Here is a 21,978-nt window from a genome sequence, read left to right as displayed (position 1 = left end):
GGAAACGGCCACAGGTGGACATGATGGCGTCCCGCCTCACCAAAAAGCTAAAAAGATATTGCGCCAGGTCAAGGGACCCTCAGGCGATAGCTGTGGACGCTCTAGTGACACCGTGGGTGTACCAGTCGGTTTATATGTTTCCCTCCTCTTTCTGTCGTACCCAAGGTACTGAGAATAATAAGAAGGAGAGGAGTAGGAACTATACTCATTGTTCCGGATTGGCCAAGAAGAGCTTGGTACCCAGAACTTCAAGAAATGATCTCAGAGGACCCTCGGCCTCTGCCGCTTAGACAGGACCTGCTACTGCAGGGGCCCTGTCTGTTCCAAGACTTACCGCGGCTGCGTTTGACGGCATGGCGGTTGAACACCGGATCCTAAAGGAAAAGGGCAGTCCGGAGGAAGTCATTCCTACGCTGATTAAAGCTAGGAAGGATGTGACCGCAAAACATTATCACCGCATATGGCGGAAATATGTTGCTTGGTGTGAGGCCTGGAAGGCCCCAACGAAGGAATTTCAGCTTGGTCGATTTCTGCACTTCCTACAGTCAGGGGTGACTATGGGCCTAAAATTGGGTTCCATTAAGGTCCAGATTTTGGCTCTGTCGATTTTCTTCCAAAAAGAACTGGCTTCACTGCCTAAAGTTCGGACTCTTGTTAAAAGGAGTGCTGCATATTCAGCCCCCTTTTGTGCCTCCAGTGGCACCTTGGGATCTCAACGTGGTGTTGGATTTCCTAAAGTCGCATTGGTTGAGCCACTTAAAACCGCGGAGCAAAAATATCTCACGCGGAAAGTGGTCATGCTGTTGGCCTTGGCTTCGGCCAGGCGTGTATCAGAATTGGCGGCTTTCTCATGTAAAAGCCCTTATCTGATTTTTCATATGGATAGGGCGGAATTGTGGACTCGTTCCCATTTTCTTCCTAGGTGGTATCCGCGTTTCATTTGAACCACCCTATTGTGGTGCCTGCGGCTACTCGGGACTTGGAGGATTCCAAGTTGCTGGAAGTAGTCGGGGCCCTGAAAATCTATGTTTCCAGGATGGCTAGAGTCAGGAATACTGACTCGCTATTTATCCTGTATGCACCCAACAAGCTGGGTGCTCCTGCTTCAAAGCAGACTATTGCTCGCTGGATCTATAGCACGATTTAACTTGCACATTCTGCGGCTGGACTGCCGCATCCTAAATCAGTAAAAGCCCATTCCACGAGGAAGGTGGGCTCTTCTTGGGCGGCTGCCCGAGGGGTCTCGGCTTTACAGCTTTGCCGAGCTGCTACTTGGTCGGGGTTCAAACACATTTGCAAAATTCTACAAGTTTGATACCCTGGCTGAGGAGGACCTTGAGTTTGCTCATTCGGTGCTGCAGAGTCATCCGCACTCTCCCGCCCGTTTGGGAGCTTTGGTATAATCCCCATGGTCCTTACGGAGTTCCCAGCATCCACTAGGACGTCAGAGAAAATAAGAATTTACTCACCGGTAATTCTATTTCTCGTAGTCCGTAGTGGATGCTGGGCGCCCATCCCAAGTGCGGATTGTCTGCAATACTTGTATATAGTTATTGCCTAACTAAAGGGTTATTGTTATGAGCCATCTTTTCGTGAGGCTCAGTTGTTATTCATACTGTTAACTGGGTATAGTATCACGAGTTGTACGGTGTGATTGGTGTGGCTGGTATGAGTCTTACCCGGGATTCCAAATCCTTTCCTTATTGTGTCAGCTCTTCCGGGCACAGTTTCCCTAACTGAGGTCTGGAGGAGGGGCATAGAGGGAGGAGCCAGTGCACACCAGATAGTACCTAATCTTTCTTTTAGAGTGCCCAGTCTCCTGCGGAGCCCGCTATTCCCCATGGTCCTTACGGAGTTCCCAGCATCCACTACGGACTACGAGAAATAGAATTACCGGTGAGTAAATTCTTATTTTTTTTTACAATGAGCGACATCACTATGTCACTGCAGGTGTCAGTCACCTGTCTCCATGGCTCTCTTGGCATAGTGGTATCGCCAATGGTTACCATGCCCGCGAGCAATTCCCGTATAAGACACACTTATATTGTATATCTGTGTAAAAAGTAGCATCCACAGCTTTTTTCTAATTTTCCCAAAACAAGTTCTGTCATGCTTCATGTACAGGCTCAAACATGCACACAGATATACAGTCAAAATGATAAAAAGAGCTGTGAATGCTACTTTTTATACAGATATACAAGTGTGGCTTTTTAAATTACAAGAGTCTTATGTTTATGAGACTGAGTTTACTGTGCTTTTTCTCGGGCCTCCTCATTGCTTAAATAGGCAGCCACCCCAACTCCCAATCCCACCCCCTGTGAGACTTGTAATTTCACGGACTGGGTGTACTGCTTAGTAAATGACAAACACAACATGGCAAGTACACTACTGTATGTAAATGAATAGCTCATTCTGGATGTGGTTGGGGAAAGGGAACCCAGAAGGCACATTCATTTGTAAGGCATGTCAGCATTGTGCATGCACCGCAAGATGCATGGCGTAAGTGTGCTGTCAGCTCCCAGGCAGCTCTGCTAACATTGGGTGTCTTTTTTTTTTTTCTTTTCTTTTTTTTTACCGTAAATGCATCTTATACGCATAACTATGCCAATAGGACACAAGCAGTTTCTGCTGATTAAAAATAAGAATTTACTTACCGATAATTCTATTTCTCGTAGTCCGTAGTGGATGCTGGGGACTCCGTAAGGACCATGGGGAATAGCGGCTCCGCAGGAGACTGGGCACAAAAGTAAAGCTTTAGAACTACCTGGTGTGCACTGGCTCCTCTCCCTATGACCCTCCTCCAAGCCTCAGTTAGGATACTGTGCCCGGACGAGCGTACAGAATAAGGAAGGATTTTGAATCCCGGGTAAGACTCATACCAGCCACACCAATCACACCATATAACTTGTGATCTAAACCCAGTTAACAGCATGATAACAGAGGAGCCTCTAGAAAAGATGGCTCACTACAGCAATAACCCGATTTTTTGGTAACAATAACTATGTACCAGTATTGCAGACAATCCGCACTTGGGATGGGCGCCCAGCATCCACTACGGACTACGAGAAATAGAATTATCGGTAAGTAAATTCTTATTTTCTCTAACGTCCTAAGTGGATGCTGGGGACTCCGTAAGGACCATGGGGATTATACCAAAGCTCCCAAACGGGCGGGAGAGTGCGGATGACTCTGCAGCACCAAATGAGAGAACTCCCGGTCCTCCTCAGCCAGGGTATCAAATTTGTAGAATTTTACAAACGTATTTGCTCCTGACCAAGTAGCTGCTCGGCAAAGTTGTAAAGCCGAGACCCCTCGGGCAGCCGCCCAAGATGAGCCCACCTTCCTTGTGGAATGGGCTTTTACAGATTTTGGCTGTGGCAAGCCTGCCACAGAATGTGCAAGCTGAATTGTACTACAAATCCAACGAGCAATAGTCTGCTTAGCAGCAGGAGCACCCAGCTTGTTGGGTGCATACAGAATAAACAACGAGTCAGATTTTCTGACTCCAGCCGTCCTGGAAACCTATATTTCCAGGGCTCTGACAACGTCTAGCAACTTGGAGTCCTCCAAGTCCCTAGTAGCCGCAGGCACCACAATAGGTTGATTCAGGTGAAACGCTGAAAACCACCTTAGGGAGAAACTGAGGACAAGTCCTCAATTCCGCCCTGTCCGAATGGAAAATCAGATGAGGGCTTTTACAGGATAAAGCCGCCAATTCTGACACGCACCTGGCCCAGGCCAGGGCCAACAGCATGACCACTTTCCATGTGAGATATTTTAACTCCACATATTTAAGTGGTTCAAACCAATGTGACTTTTGGAACCCAAAAACTACATTTAGATCCCAAGGTGCCACTGGAGGCACAAAAGGAGGCTGTATATACAGTACCCCTTTCACAAACGTCTGAACTTCAGGGACTGAAGCTAGTTCTTTTTGGAAGAAAATTGACAGGGCCGAAATTTGAACCTTAATGGAACCCCATTTCAGGCCCTTAGACACTCCTGTTTGCAGGAAATGTAGGAATCGACCTAGTTGAAAATTCCTCCGTCGGGGCCTTACTGGCCTCGCACCACGCAACATATTTTCGCCAAATGCGGTGATAATGTTTTGCGGTTATATCTTTCCTGGCTTTGATCAGGATAGGGATGACTTCATCCGGAATGCCTTTTTCCTTCAGGATCCGGCGTTCAACCGCCCTGCCGTTAAACGCAGCCGCGGTAAGTCTTGGAACAGACAGGGTCCTTACTGGAGCAGGTCCCTTCTTAGAGGTAGAGGCCACGGATCCTCCGTGAGCATCTCTTGAAGTTCCGGTTACCAAGTCCTTCTTGGCCAATCCGGAGCCACGATATAGTGCTTACTCCTCTCCATCTTATAATTCTCAGTACCTTGGTTATGAGAGGCAGAGGAGGGAACACATACACTGACTGGTACACCCACTGTGTTACCAGAGCGTCTACAGCTATTGCCTGAGGGTCCCTTGACCTGGCGCAATACTTGTCGAGTTTTATAAACATGTGGAAGACTTCTGGGTGAAGTCCCCACTCTCCCGGGTGGAGGTCGTGTCTGCTGAGGAAGTCTGCTTCCCAGTTGTCCACTCCCGGAATGAATACTGCTGACAGTGCTATCACATGATTTTCCGCCCAGCGAAGAATCCTTGCAGCTTCTGCCATTGCCCTTCTGCTTCTTGTGTCACCCTGTCTGTTTACGTGGGTGACTGCCGTGATGTTGTCCGAATGGATCAACTCCGGGTGACCTTGAAGCAGAGGTCTTGCTGAGCTTAGAGCATTGTAAATGTCCCTTAGCTTCAGGATATTTATGTGAAGTGATGTCTCCAGGCTTGACCATAAGCTCTGGAAATTCCTTCCCTGTGTGACTGCTCCCCAGCCTCGCAGGCTGGCATCCGTGGTCACCAGGACCCAGTCCTGAATGTGCGGCCCTCTAGAAGATGAGCACTCTGCAACCACCACAGGAGAGACACCCTTGTGCTTGGTGACAGGGTTATCCGCTGATGCATCTGAAGATGCGACCCAGACCATTTGTCCAGCAGGTCCCACTGGAAAGTTCTTGCGTGGAATCTGCCGCATGGGATTGCTTCATAGGAAGCCACCATTTTTTCCAGAACCATCTCATTGATGTACTGAGACTTGGCTCGGTTATAGGAGGTTCCCGACTAGCTCGGATAACTCCCTGACTTTCTCCTCCGGGAGAAACACCTTTTTCTGAACTGTGTCCAGGATCATCCCTAAGAACAGAAGACGAGTCGTCGGAATCAGCTGCGATTTTGGAATATTGAGAATCCAATCGTGCTGCCGCAACACTACCTGAGATAGTGCTACACCGACCTCCAACTGTTCCCTGGATCTTACCCTTATCAGGGAATCGTCCAAGTAAGGGATAACTAAAATTCCCTTCCTTCGAAGGAGTATCATCATTTCGGCCATTACCTTGGTAAAGACCCGGGGTGCCGTGGACCATCCCTACGGCAGCGTCTGAAACTGATAGTGACAGTTCTGTACCATAAACCTGAGGTACCCTTGGTGAGAAGGGTAAATTGGGACATGAAGGTAAGCATCCTTGATGTACCGAGACATCATGTAGTCCTCTTCTTCCAGGTTCGCAATCACTGCTCTGAGTGACTCAATCTTGAATTTGAACCTCTGTATGTAAGTGTTCAAAGATTTTAGATTTAGAATCGGTCTCACCGAGCCGTCCGGCTTCGGTACCACAACAGTGTGGAATAATACCCCGTTCCCTGTTGCAGGAGGGGTACCTTGATTATCACCTGCTGGGAATACAGCTTGTGAATGGCTTCCAAAACTGTCTCCCTGTCAGAAGGAGACATCGGTAAAGCCGACTTTAGGAAACGGCGAGGGGGAGACGTCTCGAATTCCAATTTGTACCCCTGAGATATCACCTGAAGGATCCAGGGGTCTACTTGCGAGTGAGCCCACTGCGCGCTGAAATTCATTGAGACGGGCCCCCACCGTGCCTGATTCTGCTTGTAAAGCCCCAGCGTCATACTGAGGGCTTGGCAGAGGCGGGAGAGGGTTTCTGTTCCTGGGAACTGGCTGATTTCTGCAGCCTTTTTCCTCTCCCTCTGTTACGGGGCAGATATGAGGAACCTTTTGCCCGCTTGCCCACGAAAAGACTGCGCCTGATAATACGGCGTCTTCTCATGTTGAGAGGCGACCTGGGGTACAAACGTGGATTTCCCAGCTGTTGCCGTGGCCACCAGGTCTGAAAGACCGACCCCAAATAACTCCTCCCCTTAATAAGGCAATACTTCCAAATGCCGTTTGGAATCCGCATCACCTGACCACTGTCGTGTCCATAACCCTCTACTGGTAGAAATGGACAACACACTTTGACTTGATGCCAGTCGGCAAATATTCCGCTGTGCATCACGCATATATAGAAATGCATCTTTTAAATGCTCTATAGGCAATAATATACTGTCCCTATCTAGGGTATCAATATTTTCAGTCAGGGAATCCGACCACGCCAACCCAGCACTGCACATCCAGGCTGAGGCGATTGCTGGTCGCAGTATAACACCAGTATGTGTGTAAATACCTTTTAGGATGCCCTCCTGCTTTCTATCAGCAGGATCCTTAAGGGCGGCCATCTCAGGAGAGGGTAGAGCCCTTGTTCTTACAAGCGTGTGAGCGCTTTATCCACCCTAGGGGGTGTTTCCCAACGCACCCTAACCTCTGGCGGGAAAGGATATAATGCCAATAACATTTTAGAAATTATCAGTTGTTATCGGGGGAAAACCACGCATCATCACACACCTCATTTAATTTCTCAGATTCAGGAAAACTACAGGTAGTTTTCTCTAACGTCCTAAGTGGATGCTGGGGACTCCGTAAGGACCATGGGGAATAGCGGCTCCGCAGGAGACTGGGCACATCTAAAGAAAGCTTTAGGACTATCTGGTGTGCACTGGCTCCTCCCCCTATGACCCTCCTCCAAGCCTCAGTTAGATCTCTGTGCCCGAACGAGAAGGGTGCACACTAGGGGCTCTCCTGAGCTTCTTAGTGAAAGTTTTAGTTTAGGTATTTTATTTTCAGTGAGACCTGCTGGCAACAGGCTCACTGCATCGAGGGACTAAGGGGAGAAGAAGCGAACTCACCTGCGTGCAGAGTGGATTGGGCTTCTTAGGCTACTGGACATTAGCTCCAGAGGGACGATCACAGGCCCAGCCATGGATGGGTCCCAGAGCCGCGCCGCCGGCCCCCTTACAGAGCCAGAAGACAGAAGAGGTCCGGAAAATCGGCGGCAGCAGACATCCTGTCTTCACCAAGGTAGCGCACAGCACTGCAGCTGTGCGCCATTGCTCCTCAGCACACTTCGGTCACTGAGGGTGCAGGGCGCTAGGGGGGGGGCGCCCTGAGCAGCAATAAAAACACCTTGGCTGGCGAAAATACATCACATATAGCCCCCAGGGCTATATGGATGAATTTTAACCCCTGCCAGAATCCATAAAAAAGCAGGAGAAAAGTCCGCGAAAAAGGGGCGGAGCCTATCTCCTCAGCACACTGGCGCCATTTTCCCTCACAGCTCAGTTGGAGGGAAGCTCCCCTGGCTCTCCCCTGCAGTCACTACACTACAGAAAGGGTTAAAAAAGAGAGGGGGGCACTAATTAGGCGCAGTATTAACAATACAGCAGCTATAAGGGGAAAAACACTTATATAAGGTTATCCCTGTATATATATAGCGCTTTGGTGTGTGCTGGCAAACTCTCCCTCTGTCTCCCCAAAGGGCTAGTGGGGTCCTGTCCTCTATCAGAGCATTCCCTGTGTGTGTGCTGTATGTCGGTACGTTTGTGTCGACATGTATGAGGAGAAAAATGATGTGGAGACGGAGCAGATTGCCTGTAATAGTGATGTCACCCCCTAGGGGGTTGACACCTGAGTGGATGAACTGTTGGAAGGAATTACGTGACAGTGTCAGCTCTGTATAAAAGACAGTGGTTGACATGAGACAGCCGGCTACTCAGCTTGTGCCTGTCCAGACGTCTCATAGGCCGTCAGGGGCTCTAAAGCGCCCGTTACCTCAGATGGCAGATATAGACGCCGACACGGATACTGACTCCAGTGTCGACGGTGAAGAGACAAATGTGACTTCCAGTAGGGCCACACGTTACATGATTGAGGCAATGAAAAATGTTTTACACATTTCTGATAATACGAGTACCACCAAAAAGGGGTATTATGTTCGGTGAGGAAAAACTACCTGTAGTTTTCCTGAATCTGAGAAATTAAATGAGGTGTGTGATGATGCGTGGTTTTCCCCCGATAACAACTGATAATTTCTAAAATTTTATTGGCATTATATCCTTTCCCGCCAGAGGTTAGGGTGCGTTGGGAAACACCCCCTAGGGTGGATAAAGCGCTCACACGCTTGTAAGGGCTCTACCCTCTCCTGAGATGGCCGCCCTTAAGGATCCTGCTGATAAAGCAGGAGGGTATCCTAAAATGTATTTACACACATACTGGTGTTATACTGCGACCAGCAATCGCCTCAGCCTGGATGTGCAGTGCTGGGTTGGCGTGGTCGGATTCCCTGACTGAAAATATTGATACCCTAGATAGGGACAGTATATTTTTGCCTATAGAGCATTTAAAAGATGCATTTCTATATATGCGTGATGCACAGCGGAATATTTGCCGACTGGCATCAAGTCTAAGTGCGTTGTCCATTTCTACCAGTAGAGGGTTATGGACACGTCAGTGGTCAGGTGATGCGTATTCCAAACGGCATTTGGAAGTATTGCCTTAATAAGGGAGGAGTTATTTGGGGTCGGTCTTTCAGACCTGGTGGCCACGGCAGCAGCTGGGAAATCCACGTTTGTACCCCAGGTCGCCTCTCAACATGAGAAGACGCCGTATTATCAGGCGCAGTCTTTTCGTGGACAAGCGGGCAAAATGTTCCTCATTTCTGCCCCGTGACAGAGGGAGAGAAAAAAGGCTGCAGAAATCAGCCAGTTCCCAGGAACAGAAACCCTCTCCCGCCTCTGCCAAGCCCTCAGTATGACGCTGGGGCTTTACAAGCAGAATCAGGCACGGTGGGGGGCCCGTCTCAATGAATTTCAGCGCGCAGTGGGCTCACTCGCAAGTAGACCCCTGGATCCTTCAGGTGATATCTCAGGGGTACAAATTAGAATTCGAGACGTCTCCCCCTCGCCGTTTTCCTAAAGTCGGCTTTACCGATGTCTCCTTCTGACAGGGAGACAGTTTTGGAAGCCATTCACAAGCTGTATTCCCAGCAGGTGATAATCAAGGTACCCCTCCTGCAACAGGGAACGGGGTATTATTCCACACTGTTGTGGTACTGAAGCCGGACGGCTCGGTGAGACCGATTCTAAATCTAAAGTCTTTGAACACTTACATACAGAGGTTCAAATTCAAGATTGAGTCACTCAGAGCAGTGATTGCGAACCTGGAAAAAGGGGACTACATGATGTCTCGGGACATCAAGGATGCTTACCTTCATGTCAAAATTTACCCTTCTCACCAAGGGTACCTCAGGTTTATGGTACAGAACTGTCACTATCAGTTCAGACGCTGCCGTATGGATGGTCCACGGCACCCCGGGTCTTTACCAAGGTAATGGCCGAAATGATGATATTCCTTCGAAGGAAGGGAATTTTAGTTATCCCTTACTTGGACGATTCCCTGATAAGGGTAAGATCCAGGGAACAGTTGGAGGTCGGTGTAGCACTATCTCAGGTAGTGTTGCGGCAGCACGATTGGATTCTCAATATTCCAAAATCGCAGCTGGTTCCGACGACTTGTCTTCTGTTCCTAGGGATGATCCTGGACACAGTCCAGAAAAAGGTGTTTCTTCCGGAGGGGAAAGACAGGGAGTTATCCGAGCTAGTCAGGAACCTCCTAAAACCGAGCCAAGTCTCAGTGCATCAATGCACAAGGGTTCTGGGTAAAATGGTGGCTTCCTACGAAGCAATCCCATTCGGCAGATTCCACGCAAGAACTTTCCAGTGGGACCTGCTGGACAAATGGTCCGGGTCGCATCTTCAGATGCATCAGCGGATAACCCTGTCACCAAGGACAAGGGTGTCCCTCCTGTGGTGGTTGCAGAGTGCTCATCTTCTAGAGGGCCGCAGATTCGGCATTCAGGACTGGGTCCTGGTGACCACGGATGCCAGCCTGCGAGGCTGGGGAGCAGTCACACAGGGAAGGAATATCCAGGGCTTATGGTCAAGTCTGGAGACATCACTTCACATAAATATCCTGAAGCTAAGGGCCATTTACAATGCTCTAAGCTTAGCAAGACCTCTGCTTCAAGGTCAGCCGGTGTTGATCCAGTCGGACAACATCACGGCAGTCACCCACGTAAACAGACAGGGTGGCACAAGAAGCAGGAGGGCAATGGCAGAAGCTGCAAGGATTCTTCGCTGGGCGGAAAATCATGTGATAGCACTGTCAGCAGTATTCATTCCGGGAGTGGACAACTGGGAAGCAGACTTCCTCAGCACGACCTCCACCCGGGAGAGTGGGGACTTCACCCAGAAGTCTTCCACATGATTATAAACCGTTGGGAAAAACTCGACAGGTATTGCGCCAGGTCAAGGGACCCTCAGGCAATAGCTGTAGACGCTCTGGTAACACCGTGGGTGTACCAGTCAGTGTATGTGTTCCCTCCTCTGCCTCTCATACCCAAGGTACTGAGATTGATAAGATGGAGAGGAGTAAGCACTATATTCGTGGCTCCGGATTGGCCAAGAAGGACTTGGTAACCGGAACTTCAAGAGATGCTCACGGAGGATCTTTGGCCTCTACCTCTAAGAAGGGACCTGCTCCAACAAGGACCCTGTCTGTTCCAAGACTTACCGCGGCTGCGTTTGACGGCATGGCGGTTGAACGCCGGATCCTGAAGGAAAAAAGGCATTCCGGATGAAGTCATCCCTATCCTGATCAAAGCCAGGAAGGATGTAACCGCAAAACATTATCACCGCATTTGGCGAAAATATGTTGCGTGGTGCGAGGCCAGTAAGGCCCGACGGAGGAAATTCAACTGGGTCGATTCCTACATTTCCTGCAAACAGGAGTGTCTATGGGCCTGAAATTGGGGTCCATTAAGGTTCAAATTTCGGCCCTGTCAATTTTCTTCCAAAAAGAACTAGCTTCAGTCCCTGAAGTTCAGACGTTTGTAAAAGGGGTACTGCATATACAGCCTCCTTTTGTGCCTCCAGTGGCACTTTGGGATCTCAATGTAGTTTTTTGGGTTCCAAAAGTCACATTGGTTTGAACCACTTAAATCTGTGGAGTTAAAATATCTCACATGGAAAGTGGTCATGCTGTTGGCCCTGGCCTGGGCCAGGCGCGTGTCAGAATTGGCGGCTTTATCCTGTAAAAGCCCTTATCTGATTTTCCATTCGGACAGGGCGGAATTGAGGACTCGTCCTCAGTTTCTCCCTAAGGTGGTTTCAGCGTTTCACCTGAACCAACCTATTGTGGTGCCTGCGGCTACTAGGGACTTGGAGGACTCCAAGTTGCTAGACGTTGTCAGGGCCCTGAAAATATATATTTCCAGGACGGCTGGAGTCAGAAAATCTGACTCGCTGTTTATCCTGTATGCACCCAACAAGCTGGGTGCTCCTGCTTCTAAGCAGACTATTGCTCGTTGGATTTGTAGTACAATTCAGCTTGCACATTCTGTGGCAGGCCTGCCACAGCCAAAAATCTGTAAATGCCCACTCCACAAGGAAGGTGGGCTCATCTTGGGCGGCTGCCCGAGGGGTCTCGGCTTTACAACTTTGCCGAGCAGCTACTTGGTCAGGAGCAAATACGTTTGTAAAATTCTACAAAATTGATACCCTGGCTGAGGAGGACCTGGAGTTCTCTCAATTGGTGCTGCAGAGTCATCCGCACTCTCCCGCCCGTTTGGGAGCTTTGGTATAATCCCCATGGTCCTTACGGAGTCCCCAGCATCCACTTAGGACGTTAGAGAAAATAAGAATTTACTTACCGATAATTCTATTTCTCGTAGTCCGTAGTGGATGCTGGGCGCCCATCCCAAGTGCGGATTGTCTGCAATACTGGTACATAGTTATTGTTACCAAAAAATCGGGTTATTGCTGTAGTGAGCCATCTTTTCTAGAGGCTCCTCTGTTATCATGCTGTTAACTGGGTTCAGATCACAGGTTATACGTGTGATTGGTGTGGCTGGTATGAGTCTTACCCGGGATTCAAAATCCTTCCTTATTGTGTACGCTCGTCCAGGCACAGTATCCTGAGGCTTGGAGGAGGGTCATAGGGGGAGGAGCCAGTGCACACCAGATAGTCCTAAAGCTTTCTTTAGATGTGCCCAGTCTCCTGCGGAGCCGCTATTCCCCATGGTCCTTACGGAGTCCCCAGCATCCACTACGGACTACGAGAAATAGAATTATCGGTAAGTAAATTCTTATTTTTCCTCACCGAACATAATACCCCTTTTTGGTGGTACTCGTATTATCAGAAATGTGTAAAACATTTTTCATTGCCTCAATCATGTAACGTGTGGCCCCACTGGAAGTCACATTTGTCTCTTCACCGTCGACACTGGAGTCAGTATCCGTGTCGGCGTCTATATCTGCCATCTGAGGTAACGGGCGCTTTAGAGCCCCTGACGGCCTATGAGACGTCTGGACAGGCACAAGCTGAGTAGCCGGCTGTCTCATGTCAACCACTGTCTTTTATACAGAGCTGACACTGTTACGTAATTCTTCCAACAGTTCATCCACTCAGGTGTCGACCCCCTAGGGGGTGACATCACTATTACAGGCAATCTGCTCCATCTCCACATCATTTTTCTCCCCATACATGTCGACACAAACGTACCGACATACAGCACACACACAGGGAATGCTCTGATAGAGGACAGGACCCCACTAGCCCTTTGGGGAGACAGAGGGAGAGTTTGCCAGCACACACCAAAGCGCTATATATATATAGGGATAACCTTATATAAGTGTTTTTCCCCTTATAGCTGCTGTATCTTTAATACTGCGCGTAATTAGTGCCCCCCTACTCTTTTTTAACCCTTTCTGTAGTGTAGTGACTGCAGGGGAGAGCCAGGGAGCTTCCCTCCAACGGAGCTGTGAGGGAAAATGGCGCCAGTGTGCTGAGGAGATAGGCTCCGCCCCCTTCTCGGCGGCCTTATCTCCCGTTTTTCTATGTATTCTGGCAGGGGTTAAATTCATCCATATAGCCCAGGAGCTATATGTGATGCATTTTTTGCCATCCAAGGTGTTTTTATTGCGTCTCAGGGCGCCCCCCCCCCCCAGCGCCCTGCACCCTCAGTGACCGGAGTGTGAAGTGTGCTGAGAGCAATGGCGCACAGCTGCAGTGCTGTGCGCTACCTTGTTGAAGACAGGACGTCTTCTGCCGCCGATTTTCCGGACCTCTTCTGGCTCTGTAAGGGGGCCGGCGGCGCGGCTCTGGGACCCATCCATGGCTGGGCCTGTGATCGTCCCTCTGGAGCTAATGTCCAGTAGCCTAAGAAGCCCAATCCACTCTGCACGCAGGTGAGTTCGCTTCTTCTCCCCTTAGTCCCTCGATGCAGTGAGCCTGTTGCCAGCAGGTCTCACTGAAAATAAAAAACCTAAAACTAAACTTTTCACTAAGCAGCTCAGGAGAGCCACCTAGTGTGCACCCTTCTCGTTCGGGCACAAAAATCTAACTGAGGCTTGGAGGAGGGTCATAGGGGGAGGAGCCAGTGCACACCAGGTAGTTCTAAAGCTTTACTTTTGTGCCCAGTCTCCTGCGGAGCCGCTATTCCCAATGGTCCTTACGGAGTCCCCAGCATCCACTTAGGACGTTAGAGAAATGATATGCGGCATCTAAAGAAAAAAGTTCTTATACTACAAGCATCATTTGACTTTACAATGGAGACGCAATGGTGGTTTTCAAAAGCGACACCTGGTGGACGAACACCAGTATTGCACCCGCCGGAGACTCAATTAATTACACTGTGACTGAATGCGCCACGACTAGTTTTTCGCACTACACGCCACATGGAGGATAATGAGCGTGGCTACATCTGTATATATAACAAAAATAAATCACACTAGTGTTCACATACATCTTTAGTGATAGAAAATCTTAAAAAGTCCCACATATATGAAGTGAAGTTCCAACAAATGTGTATCCATTCACCTACAAGCTAAAAGCCCCATACGGTAATGTGGTTATATAAGACATATTTTATTTATTATTTATTTACAGTTTCTTATATAGCGCAGCATATTCCGTTGCGCTTTACAATTGGAATCAACACTTTTAGAACAAACTGGGTAATACCAGACAGACATAGAGGTAGGAAGGCCCTGCTCACAAGTTTACACTCTATAGCGAAATAGCGCCTATCCTTGTGTATGCTTCCTATCTATAGCATATCAGTCACCAGATTGCAAAGACAGTCCTGATAGGATGTTATTAGATAGATTATGTGGGCGGTTCAGCAATTTGATAGGCTTGCCTGAATAGGTGAGTTTTCAGGGAACGCTTGAACGTTTGGAGGCTAGAGGAGAGTCTTATTGTGCGTGGGAGGGAGATATGTAAATTAAGCGTGTAAAATCCATTTTGCATGTAGTTTAGCATCCCACTCTAATTACCTCCAGCTGACGAAGACATAATTGGAATGATAGGATTCGAAATAGTGTCGCACATTATATGATAAAACAATAAGTCACACTAGAATGCTAAAATGTACAAGAATGGTTTCCTACCGTGAGTCTGCTGTAAATAGACATATAAAGAAATGTAGGGTTAGTGAGTTCCGCATCCTCCCGTCTCCTGCGTTTCAAATTCTGGTCTGCTGGACAGTCCTTCCTCTCCTGACGCGTTTCCAGCCTCAGTGCTCTTTGTCATATTGGCTGACCATATCTACATGTGTGTGACCAGCATTATGCATCGTCTCAGTGATGGATTCTTGGTAAACTTGCAGGTGTGACTGTACCATGAACTTTATAACAGCCGCTGTAAACCGTGCCACTATAAAACTGTTACTCACAATTGATTAACATTAGTACATTTGTCCCGTTCATTTGTTTTACCAGTTCACAAACCAGAGAAGGTGAGCTGGGTGGAGGCGGCGGGAACTATACGGGATGGACTGTGCGTGTATACCGCCCTGCACACACTCGCACACCTAACACCAGGGAAGTCTGTGCTGGTCCTGGATGGAGCAAGTGTACGTCTTTAACTATAATTTCTCAGCCTGTAATTCATGTATCCCAGAGAGGATCTCAGACAGGGGAAAAGTGTTGTAACTGGGACCTAAAATACCGTATATACTCGAGTATAAGCTGACTTTTTCAGCACTCTTTTTATGCTGAAAAATCCCCCTCGGCTTATACTCGAGTCTCGGCTTATACTCGAGTCAGTGCCTGGGAAGGAGGGACATGGAGGGCACAACGCGCTTCTCTTGTGTCCCTTCTGCGTCTCCGGCGGCAGCGGCGGGTCTATTAAATGAAGTACCCATTTGTGAGCTCTGATTGGCTCAGGAACCGGCACTTCATTTAACAGACCCACCGCTGGAGACGCAGGAGGGACACAGGAGAGGCGCGCGTTGTGCTCTGTGTCCCTCCTTCACAAAACAGCAGGGGAGCGGGGAGGGTAAGTTGTACCTGGCACTGGGGGAGCATATTTGGCACTTGGGGGGGCATATCTGGCACTGAGGGGGCATTTCTGGCACTGTGGGGCATATCTGGCACTGTGGGGGCATATCTGGCAGTATGAGGGCTGTGTACGGCTAGAGCTGCATTTCCCACCCTAGGCTTATACTCGAGTCAATACGTTTTCCCAGGGTTTTTGTGGTAAAATTAGGTGCCTCGGCTTATATTCGGGTCGATTTATAATCGAGTATATACGGTAATTGTATTGCATTTTACAAGTTTTTCAATGAGAACATATGTGTAGGAAACAAAAGGCGGTATTCAATTATTTTAACCCTCTTCCATACCCATTCTGTTTCTGCTGACGGGTGTGGCATAATCATTTCCGCTCGCTACCCCTGCGGTAGCGAGGGCACCGAACACGTTACGCTGCTAAACCTGATTACGATGGGTGCAATATGCGCAATAACAGGAATCACTTTAGAAAGGAGATTGGGCCGGTATTCGAATAATATGTCACGCCCAAAGAGTTGAATGCATATTGGTGCAGCCTACGTATCTTGGATCCTTAGTGGATGAAAATGGCCACATATATTGGTTCAGCCTTAAAATGCCTCTTTCTGTCATGTAAAGGTAACAAGGCAACTTTAAATTAGGTCAAATTGCAAGTAATAAGTAAAGAATAAAAAATAAAAAATTCTGGCCTCAGCCTAATACTAGTTATTCTATTACTCATACTGATGTGATACATAATCTATAACAATAAGGGGAAAATGTATCAAATCTTCAGAAAATGACTAGTGGAGGTATTGCCCATTGTAACCAATCCGATTCTAGCTATCATTTTTATAGAATGTACCAGATAAATGATAGGTAGAATCTGATTGGTTAGTTTGGGCAACACCTACATTTGTTGTCTTTGGAATGTTTGATAAAGCTACCCCTTAGGGTGCGCATAGACATTCTGTGAATTTTAATTAAAATATCTTTTCATTTCACAATTGTTTTGTATTGCATAGACATTCTGTGAATTTTAATTAAAATATCTTTTCATTTCACAATTGTTTTGTATATTGAGCATGCGCAGATGAGATATCATTTGTAATTGATTGATATGTCCACCTACTGAACAAAGAGATCAGATTGTTGAGAATTTATAAACCTGGGTGATATTCCTGTGCAGTCATATTGGGGGTCATTCCGAGTTGTTCGCTCGCAAGCTGCTTTTAGCAGCTTTGCACACGCTAAGCCGCCGCCTACTGGGAGTGAATCTTAGCTTATCAAAATTGCGAACGATAGATTAGCAGAATTGCGAATAGACACTTCTTAGCAGTTTCTGAGTAGCTCCAGACTTACTCGGCAACTGCGATCAGTTCAGTCAGTTTCGTTCCTGGTTTGACGTCACAAACACACCCAGCGTTCGGCCAGACACTCCTCCGTTTCTCCAGCCACTCCCGCGTTTTTCCCAGAAACTGTAGCGTTTTTTCGCACACACCCATAAAACGGCCAGTTTCCGCCCAGAAACACCCACTTCCTGTCAATCACACTCCGATCTCTAGAACGAAGAAAATACCTCGTAATGCCGTGAGCAAAATTCCTAACTGCATAGCAAATTTACTTGGCGCAGTCGCACTGCGGACATTGCGCATGCGCATTAGCGACTAATCACTCCGTTGCGAAAAAAAAAATAACGAGCGAACAACTCGGAATGACCCCCAATGTACCACAGTATGCAGACGCGTTAATCCTAAAATAGCAACAAACAAACATAAAGCTTGTTCTCTCCAAACTCACATATAACAGATATGAATATGTCTGTCTTCTCGCAGCCCTTCGGTACACTTGCTGTTCAGTTATCGCACCACAGAGGAGCCACAGTGTTCTGCACGGCCCGCAGCGAAGAGGACAGACAGTATCTGGAGAAACTCAGGCCCACAGTAGGTGAGAGCTGGCAAAACTGCGTCAACAATAGCCGACAGTGCATGAATGAGTTCTAACTAAATGTACAGTCAGATGGGTTTGGATATCTTTGAGTACGGGGCAGAGGGTATGTTTCTGGAAACGCCCCAGTTTCACCCCATGTGTCCAAGGAAATTGATGACCACTAAGTAAGTGATTTGCATCTGAAAGAGAAGTGAGTGCAGCTCATCCTTTAAATATTGTATAAAATGATCAGTAGCATGGCTATTAAAGACAGTGACTCAATAGTCATCCCATTGGCTTCTTCATATCAACTTAAAATTTTATTCTAAAAAAAAAAGAAATGTATTTTATTTTTTTGAAACCGACATCTAGTGCCTGATTCTGATGCTGCTTTCAGATCGCAAATGCCGGATCCCACCCGGGAAGAGAAACGTGTACTTACCGGGTGGGATCCGGCATTTGCGCTCCTTTGCTGGCTTTCCGACCCGGCAAAATACCGGGTCGGTTGCCATAGCAGCGGGGGGGCGCAGCAGGGGCGGGGGTGGAGGCGGCGCTGGGAGATGAGCTCATCTCCTGCGCCGCCTCTCCCTGTGCTGTGAATGGGAACCGTGTCGCATCGGAACGGCTCCCATTCACACTGCACCTGACCCGGTATTCAACCCGGTAATAACCCTTCTTTTATACCGGGTTGAATTACCGGGTCAGGCGACCCGCTAATTCAGCAAAGGAGCTTTCACATCGCACACTGACCCGTTTCGACACGGCAATATGCCGTGTCGATACCGGGTTATTTGTGCGATGTGAAAGGGGCATGAGTGTGATGCAGCTGGGATGGTTTTTTGTGTGCGCATGCGTCTCAGTCGCAACGCACATCCCTCCTGATTGTGGGGGTCATTCTGACCCGTTCGTTTGCTGCGTTTTAACGCAGCAGAGCGAACGGGTCCTTACTGCACATGTGTCGGCGCCGTAGTGCGCCAACGCATGCCAGACGGCCGCCGTTTCATGGGTGCGGTCCGGCTAACGCAGGGGGGGCGGGCCCCAGTGGCTGCATGATGTTACACGCAGCCGCTGCGGGCCGGGGAGCGATGAGTAGCTCCCGGCCAGCACGCTAAAGCTGCACTGGGCGGGAGCTACTCTTGAAGTGCAAAGGCATCACCGCTGTGCGATGCCTTTGCACTTCTGCGGGGGGGCCGGACTGACATGCGGGGCGGACTAGTCCTGTGCTGGACATCCCCCCCGCATGTCAGGGAAGATGATCGTAGCTGTGCTAAATTTAGCACAGCTACGATCAACTCGGAATGACCCCCCGTGTTAGTACAGTGTCACACGCGCAGATACATGCACGGTAGCAGAAATACATGGGGTGCCCTTGAGCATTGACTGGGAGGTAACAGAGGGGTGACCATATAGACGCATGGGTATGTTGTGTCTTATGGCAGTGTCGCAGGTATGTCGCAGATAATGATTGCGTTCTGAGATGCAGAATCACTCACACAGGACGCCATACTCACACAGACAATCTGCACCTAGGACAGGGCTGGTGCAGGTTTCGTTGGTGTGATCGATCTAAAGACTCAGCAGGTAGTATTTCAGTTCCTACGGATGCGGACGGTGGGTGTCTCAGTACTTGAACATTTGGACGCACAGATGTACACAAGAGAATGGTTTCGTTAGAGGCATGAACATAAAGTCCTAGACACAACTCGGGCAAAAGACACAGATACGAACATGGCTGCGGTGGCTCTGAATCAGCCCACAGGTTTTTAGCGTTGCTAGTTTCCCAGCCTTAAAAAAATTTAACTGTTCATTTGCATTGCTTGTGATTTTGTGGTTTATAGTTTCTAAAATATCTCTATTTGTATAGGAATACGGCAGCCAGTTGTGGGTAAGTGTACAGTTATATATACTTTGTGCTTTGACGTCTCTGTAATCAGTATCTTTATACATGGTGCATTCTGACCAATAGACTGGTTACTATTGGTAGATGTTGGTCATGTGATCTCTACTGTCAGCATTGGCCCACAATTTAGTGATACAGAAGATATATTACATATACTAACGTTACTGTACAGTATGTCATTTTAGTCCAAGAAAAAAATGGGAATTCATTGCTCAACGGGGTTATTCTGACCCCCCTATGTGAATATGGATTTGTTGATTAGAAACCAAGGGGCCCATTTATCATGAATTGCATATTCAATGCGATCGATGCGCAATATTAATATGTTTACATTTATCAACATGCACTTGCAGGGTCATGGAGCCCATCCCTGCGATCTGCTGCAAGGGCTGCCTGGCACATGCACGGTGGCCATTTTCAGCTGAGGTTTCCAGGGGAACCCTCCGGTACTACATCCACGATGTGTAGCCCATAGGCTGCAACGGACTCAGGTGGTGGTAGCTTCGGTGGCCAGGCTCGGGAATGCTTCATATTCCTGAGCTTGGTAAATCTCACAGCATCGCACCCCCCATACCTATGACGGGTGTTTTCAGAGAATAAGCCACAAATATGCAATGCTAAATGTGCCCCTGTTATGTATGTATAATCTTATCAGTCAACCTATTACTAAATCAGGTTAAGGCAGAACGTGCTTCCTAATGTAATGCAGTGTCATACTGGGACTAGTACTGTAGAGCTCCACGGGGCAGATGTATTAACCTGGAGAAGGCATAAGGAAGTGATAAACCAGTGATATATGCAAGGTGATAAAGGCACCAGCCAATCAGATCCTAACTGTTAATTTACATATTGGAGCTGATTGGCTGGTGCCTTTATCACCTTGCACATCTCACTGGTTTATCACTTCCTTATGCCTTCTCCAGGTTAATACATCTGCCCCACTGTTTCCTATGCACTATAGTTACATATACACGGCATCTTCCCCTTACTGCCTATGAAGAAGTAATGTGGCCAATGAATGATCTCTCTCTTACAATCCTCCTTTTCCCCCTCCTGCCCAGCTTGTGTTATAGACCTGTCTAAAGGGAACGTTGACCTCGCAGAGAAATGCTTGGAGGAGACCGGTGGCCTGGGCGTGGACATTGTTATCGATGCTGGAGGTCAGTCAGATGTGTGTAACTAGGGCAGCCATCAGGGGGGGACTGTGGGGACTGGTGTCCCGGGCCCTTACAGAGAGGGGGGCCCACCCCTGGCTCCTACTGACAATATCTGTAGAGCTCCACCAGGCTGTGAAACAACAGCGGGTTGATGCAGAATGAAGACTTCTTAAAACAAGCCTTCAACTGCGCATCAGCTCGTGGTGAACCGTTCCTGTAGGTCCGCAACACTCCACCTATATGTAATATCACAATATATGACATCACATAGGTGTGGAGTGGTGTGGCAGAATCTTATTGGGGGGGGGGGGGGGGGGGGGGGCGGCTGTCTTTTTGGTCAGTCCTTGTCCCACAATTTCTGATGGCAGCCCAGTGTGTAACTACCATAGTAATATGCCCGAGATGCCAGTGCAAGAATCCTGCTGTTATTTGTTTGTTATTCATTACTATTATTATTATTATTATTATTATTATATACATTACTGTTGTTATTATATATATTACTATTGTTATTATTCAATATTATTAGTTGTTATTATTATTTACATTACTTTTATTTCTACATTACTATTATTATTATTATTATTATATACATTACTATTATTATTCATTACTATTATTATTATTATTATATACATTACTATTGTTAGTATTCATTACTGCTATTATTATTATTATTATTATTATTATTATCAAGTATTTATAAATTTACAATATTATACTTAGGAATGTACTAAGGTCCCTCAGTTCCCGTGCCACGCACCCTGCCCCCAGGATTGACCCCACTGTGTGCAGAGAATTTAGTATTGGAAGAGCGGCAGGGTCTGGCACAGGCAAGCAGTTTACCTTTCACTGACCATATAGGAGACTATGGGCCTAATTCATCATGGATCGCAAAAGCAAAATCTTACTCTAATAGGCAAAACCATGCTGCACTGCAGGTGGGGCAGATGTAACATGTGCAGAGAGAGTTAGATTTGGGTGGGTTATATTGTTTCTATGCAGGGTAAATACTGTCTGCTTTATTTTTACACTGCAATTTAGATGTCAGTTTGAACACACCCCACTCAAATCTAACTCTCTCTGCACATGTTACATTTGCCCCACCTGCAGTGCACATGGTTTTACCCATTAGAGAAAGATTTTGCTTTTGGGATCCAGGCTGAATCAGGCCCTATGTAAGTCATTCCTCTCTTGTCCCCAGTCATCTTGTACAACACAGAAGACCCTGTCATAAAGCCGCAGCTTCTGCCTCACAAACATGACATCATCACCCTTCTCTCTGCGGGAGGTCACTGGGTGACCAGAGAGGAGCAGCTTCAGGTAATGTATAGCATGTCCAACCCTTCAGCTGCCCAGGCTTGGTGACCGGCTCTAG

The 21,978-nt window shown here is 47.8% G+C and overlaps 1 protein-coding gene across 6 annotated transcripts in view; it reads left to right on the top strand.

Moving 5' to 3' along the window:
- CRYZL1 (crystallin zeta like 1) overlaps positions 1-21,978 on the top strand; it is a 127,462-nt gene that overhangs the window by 94,270 nt on the left and 11,214 nt on the right. For all 6 annotated transcript variants that reach the window (XM_063956508.1, XM_063956502.1, XM_063956507.1 and 3 more), the window contains exons 7-11: positions 15,063-15,196; positions 17,450-17,561; positions 19,408-19,428; positions 20,505-20,603; positions 21,805-21,923. In XM_063956508.1, the coding sequence (XP_063812578.1) occupies positions 15,063-15,196; positions 17,450-17,561; positions 19,408-19,428; positions 20,505-20,603; positions 21,805-21,923 (485 nt within the window). The remainder of the gene's footprint in view (positions 1-15,062; positions 15,197-17,449; positions 17,562-19,407; positions 19,429-20,504; positions 20,604-21,804; positions 21,924-21,978) is intronic.

The sequence above is a fragment of the Pseudophryne corroboree genome, chromosome 2 (genome assembly GCF_028390025.1).
Source record: "Pseudophryne corroboree isolate aPseCor3 chromosome 2, aPseCor3.hap2, whole genome shotgun sequence".
Lineage (NCBI taxonomy): Eukaryota > Metazoa > Chordata > Amphibia > Anura > Myobatrachidae > Pseudophryne > Pseudophryne corroboree.
Note: the sequence above shows the minus strand (reverse complement) of the source record. Positions and strands in the feature narration are given on the sequence as shown.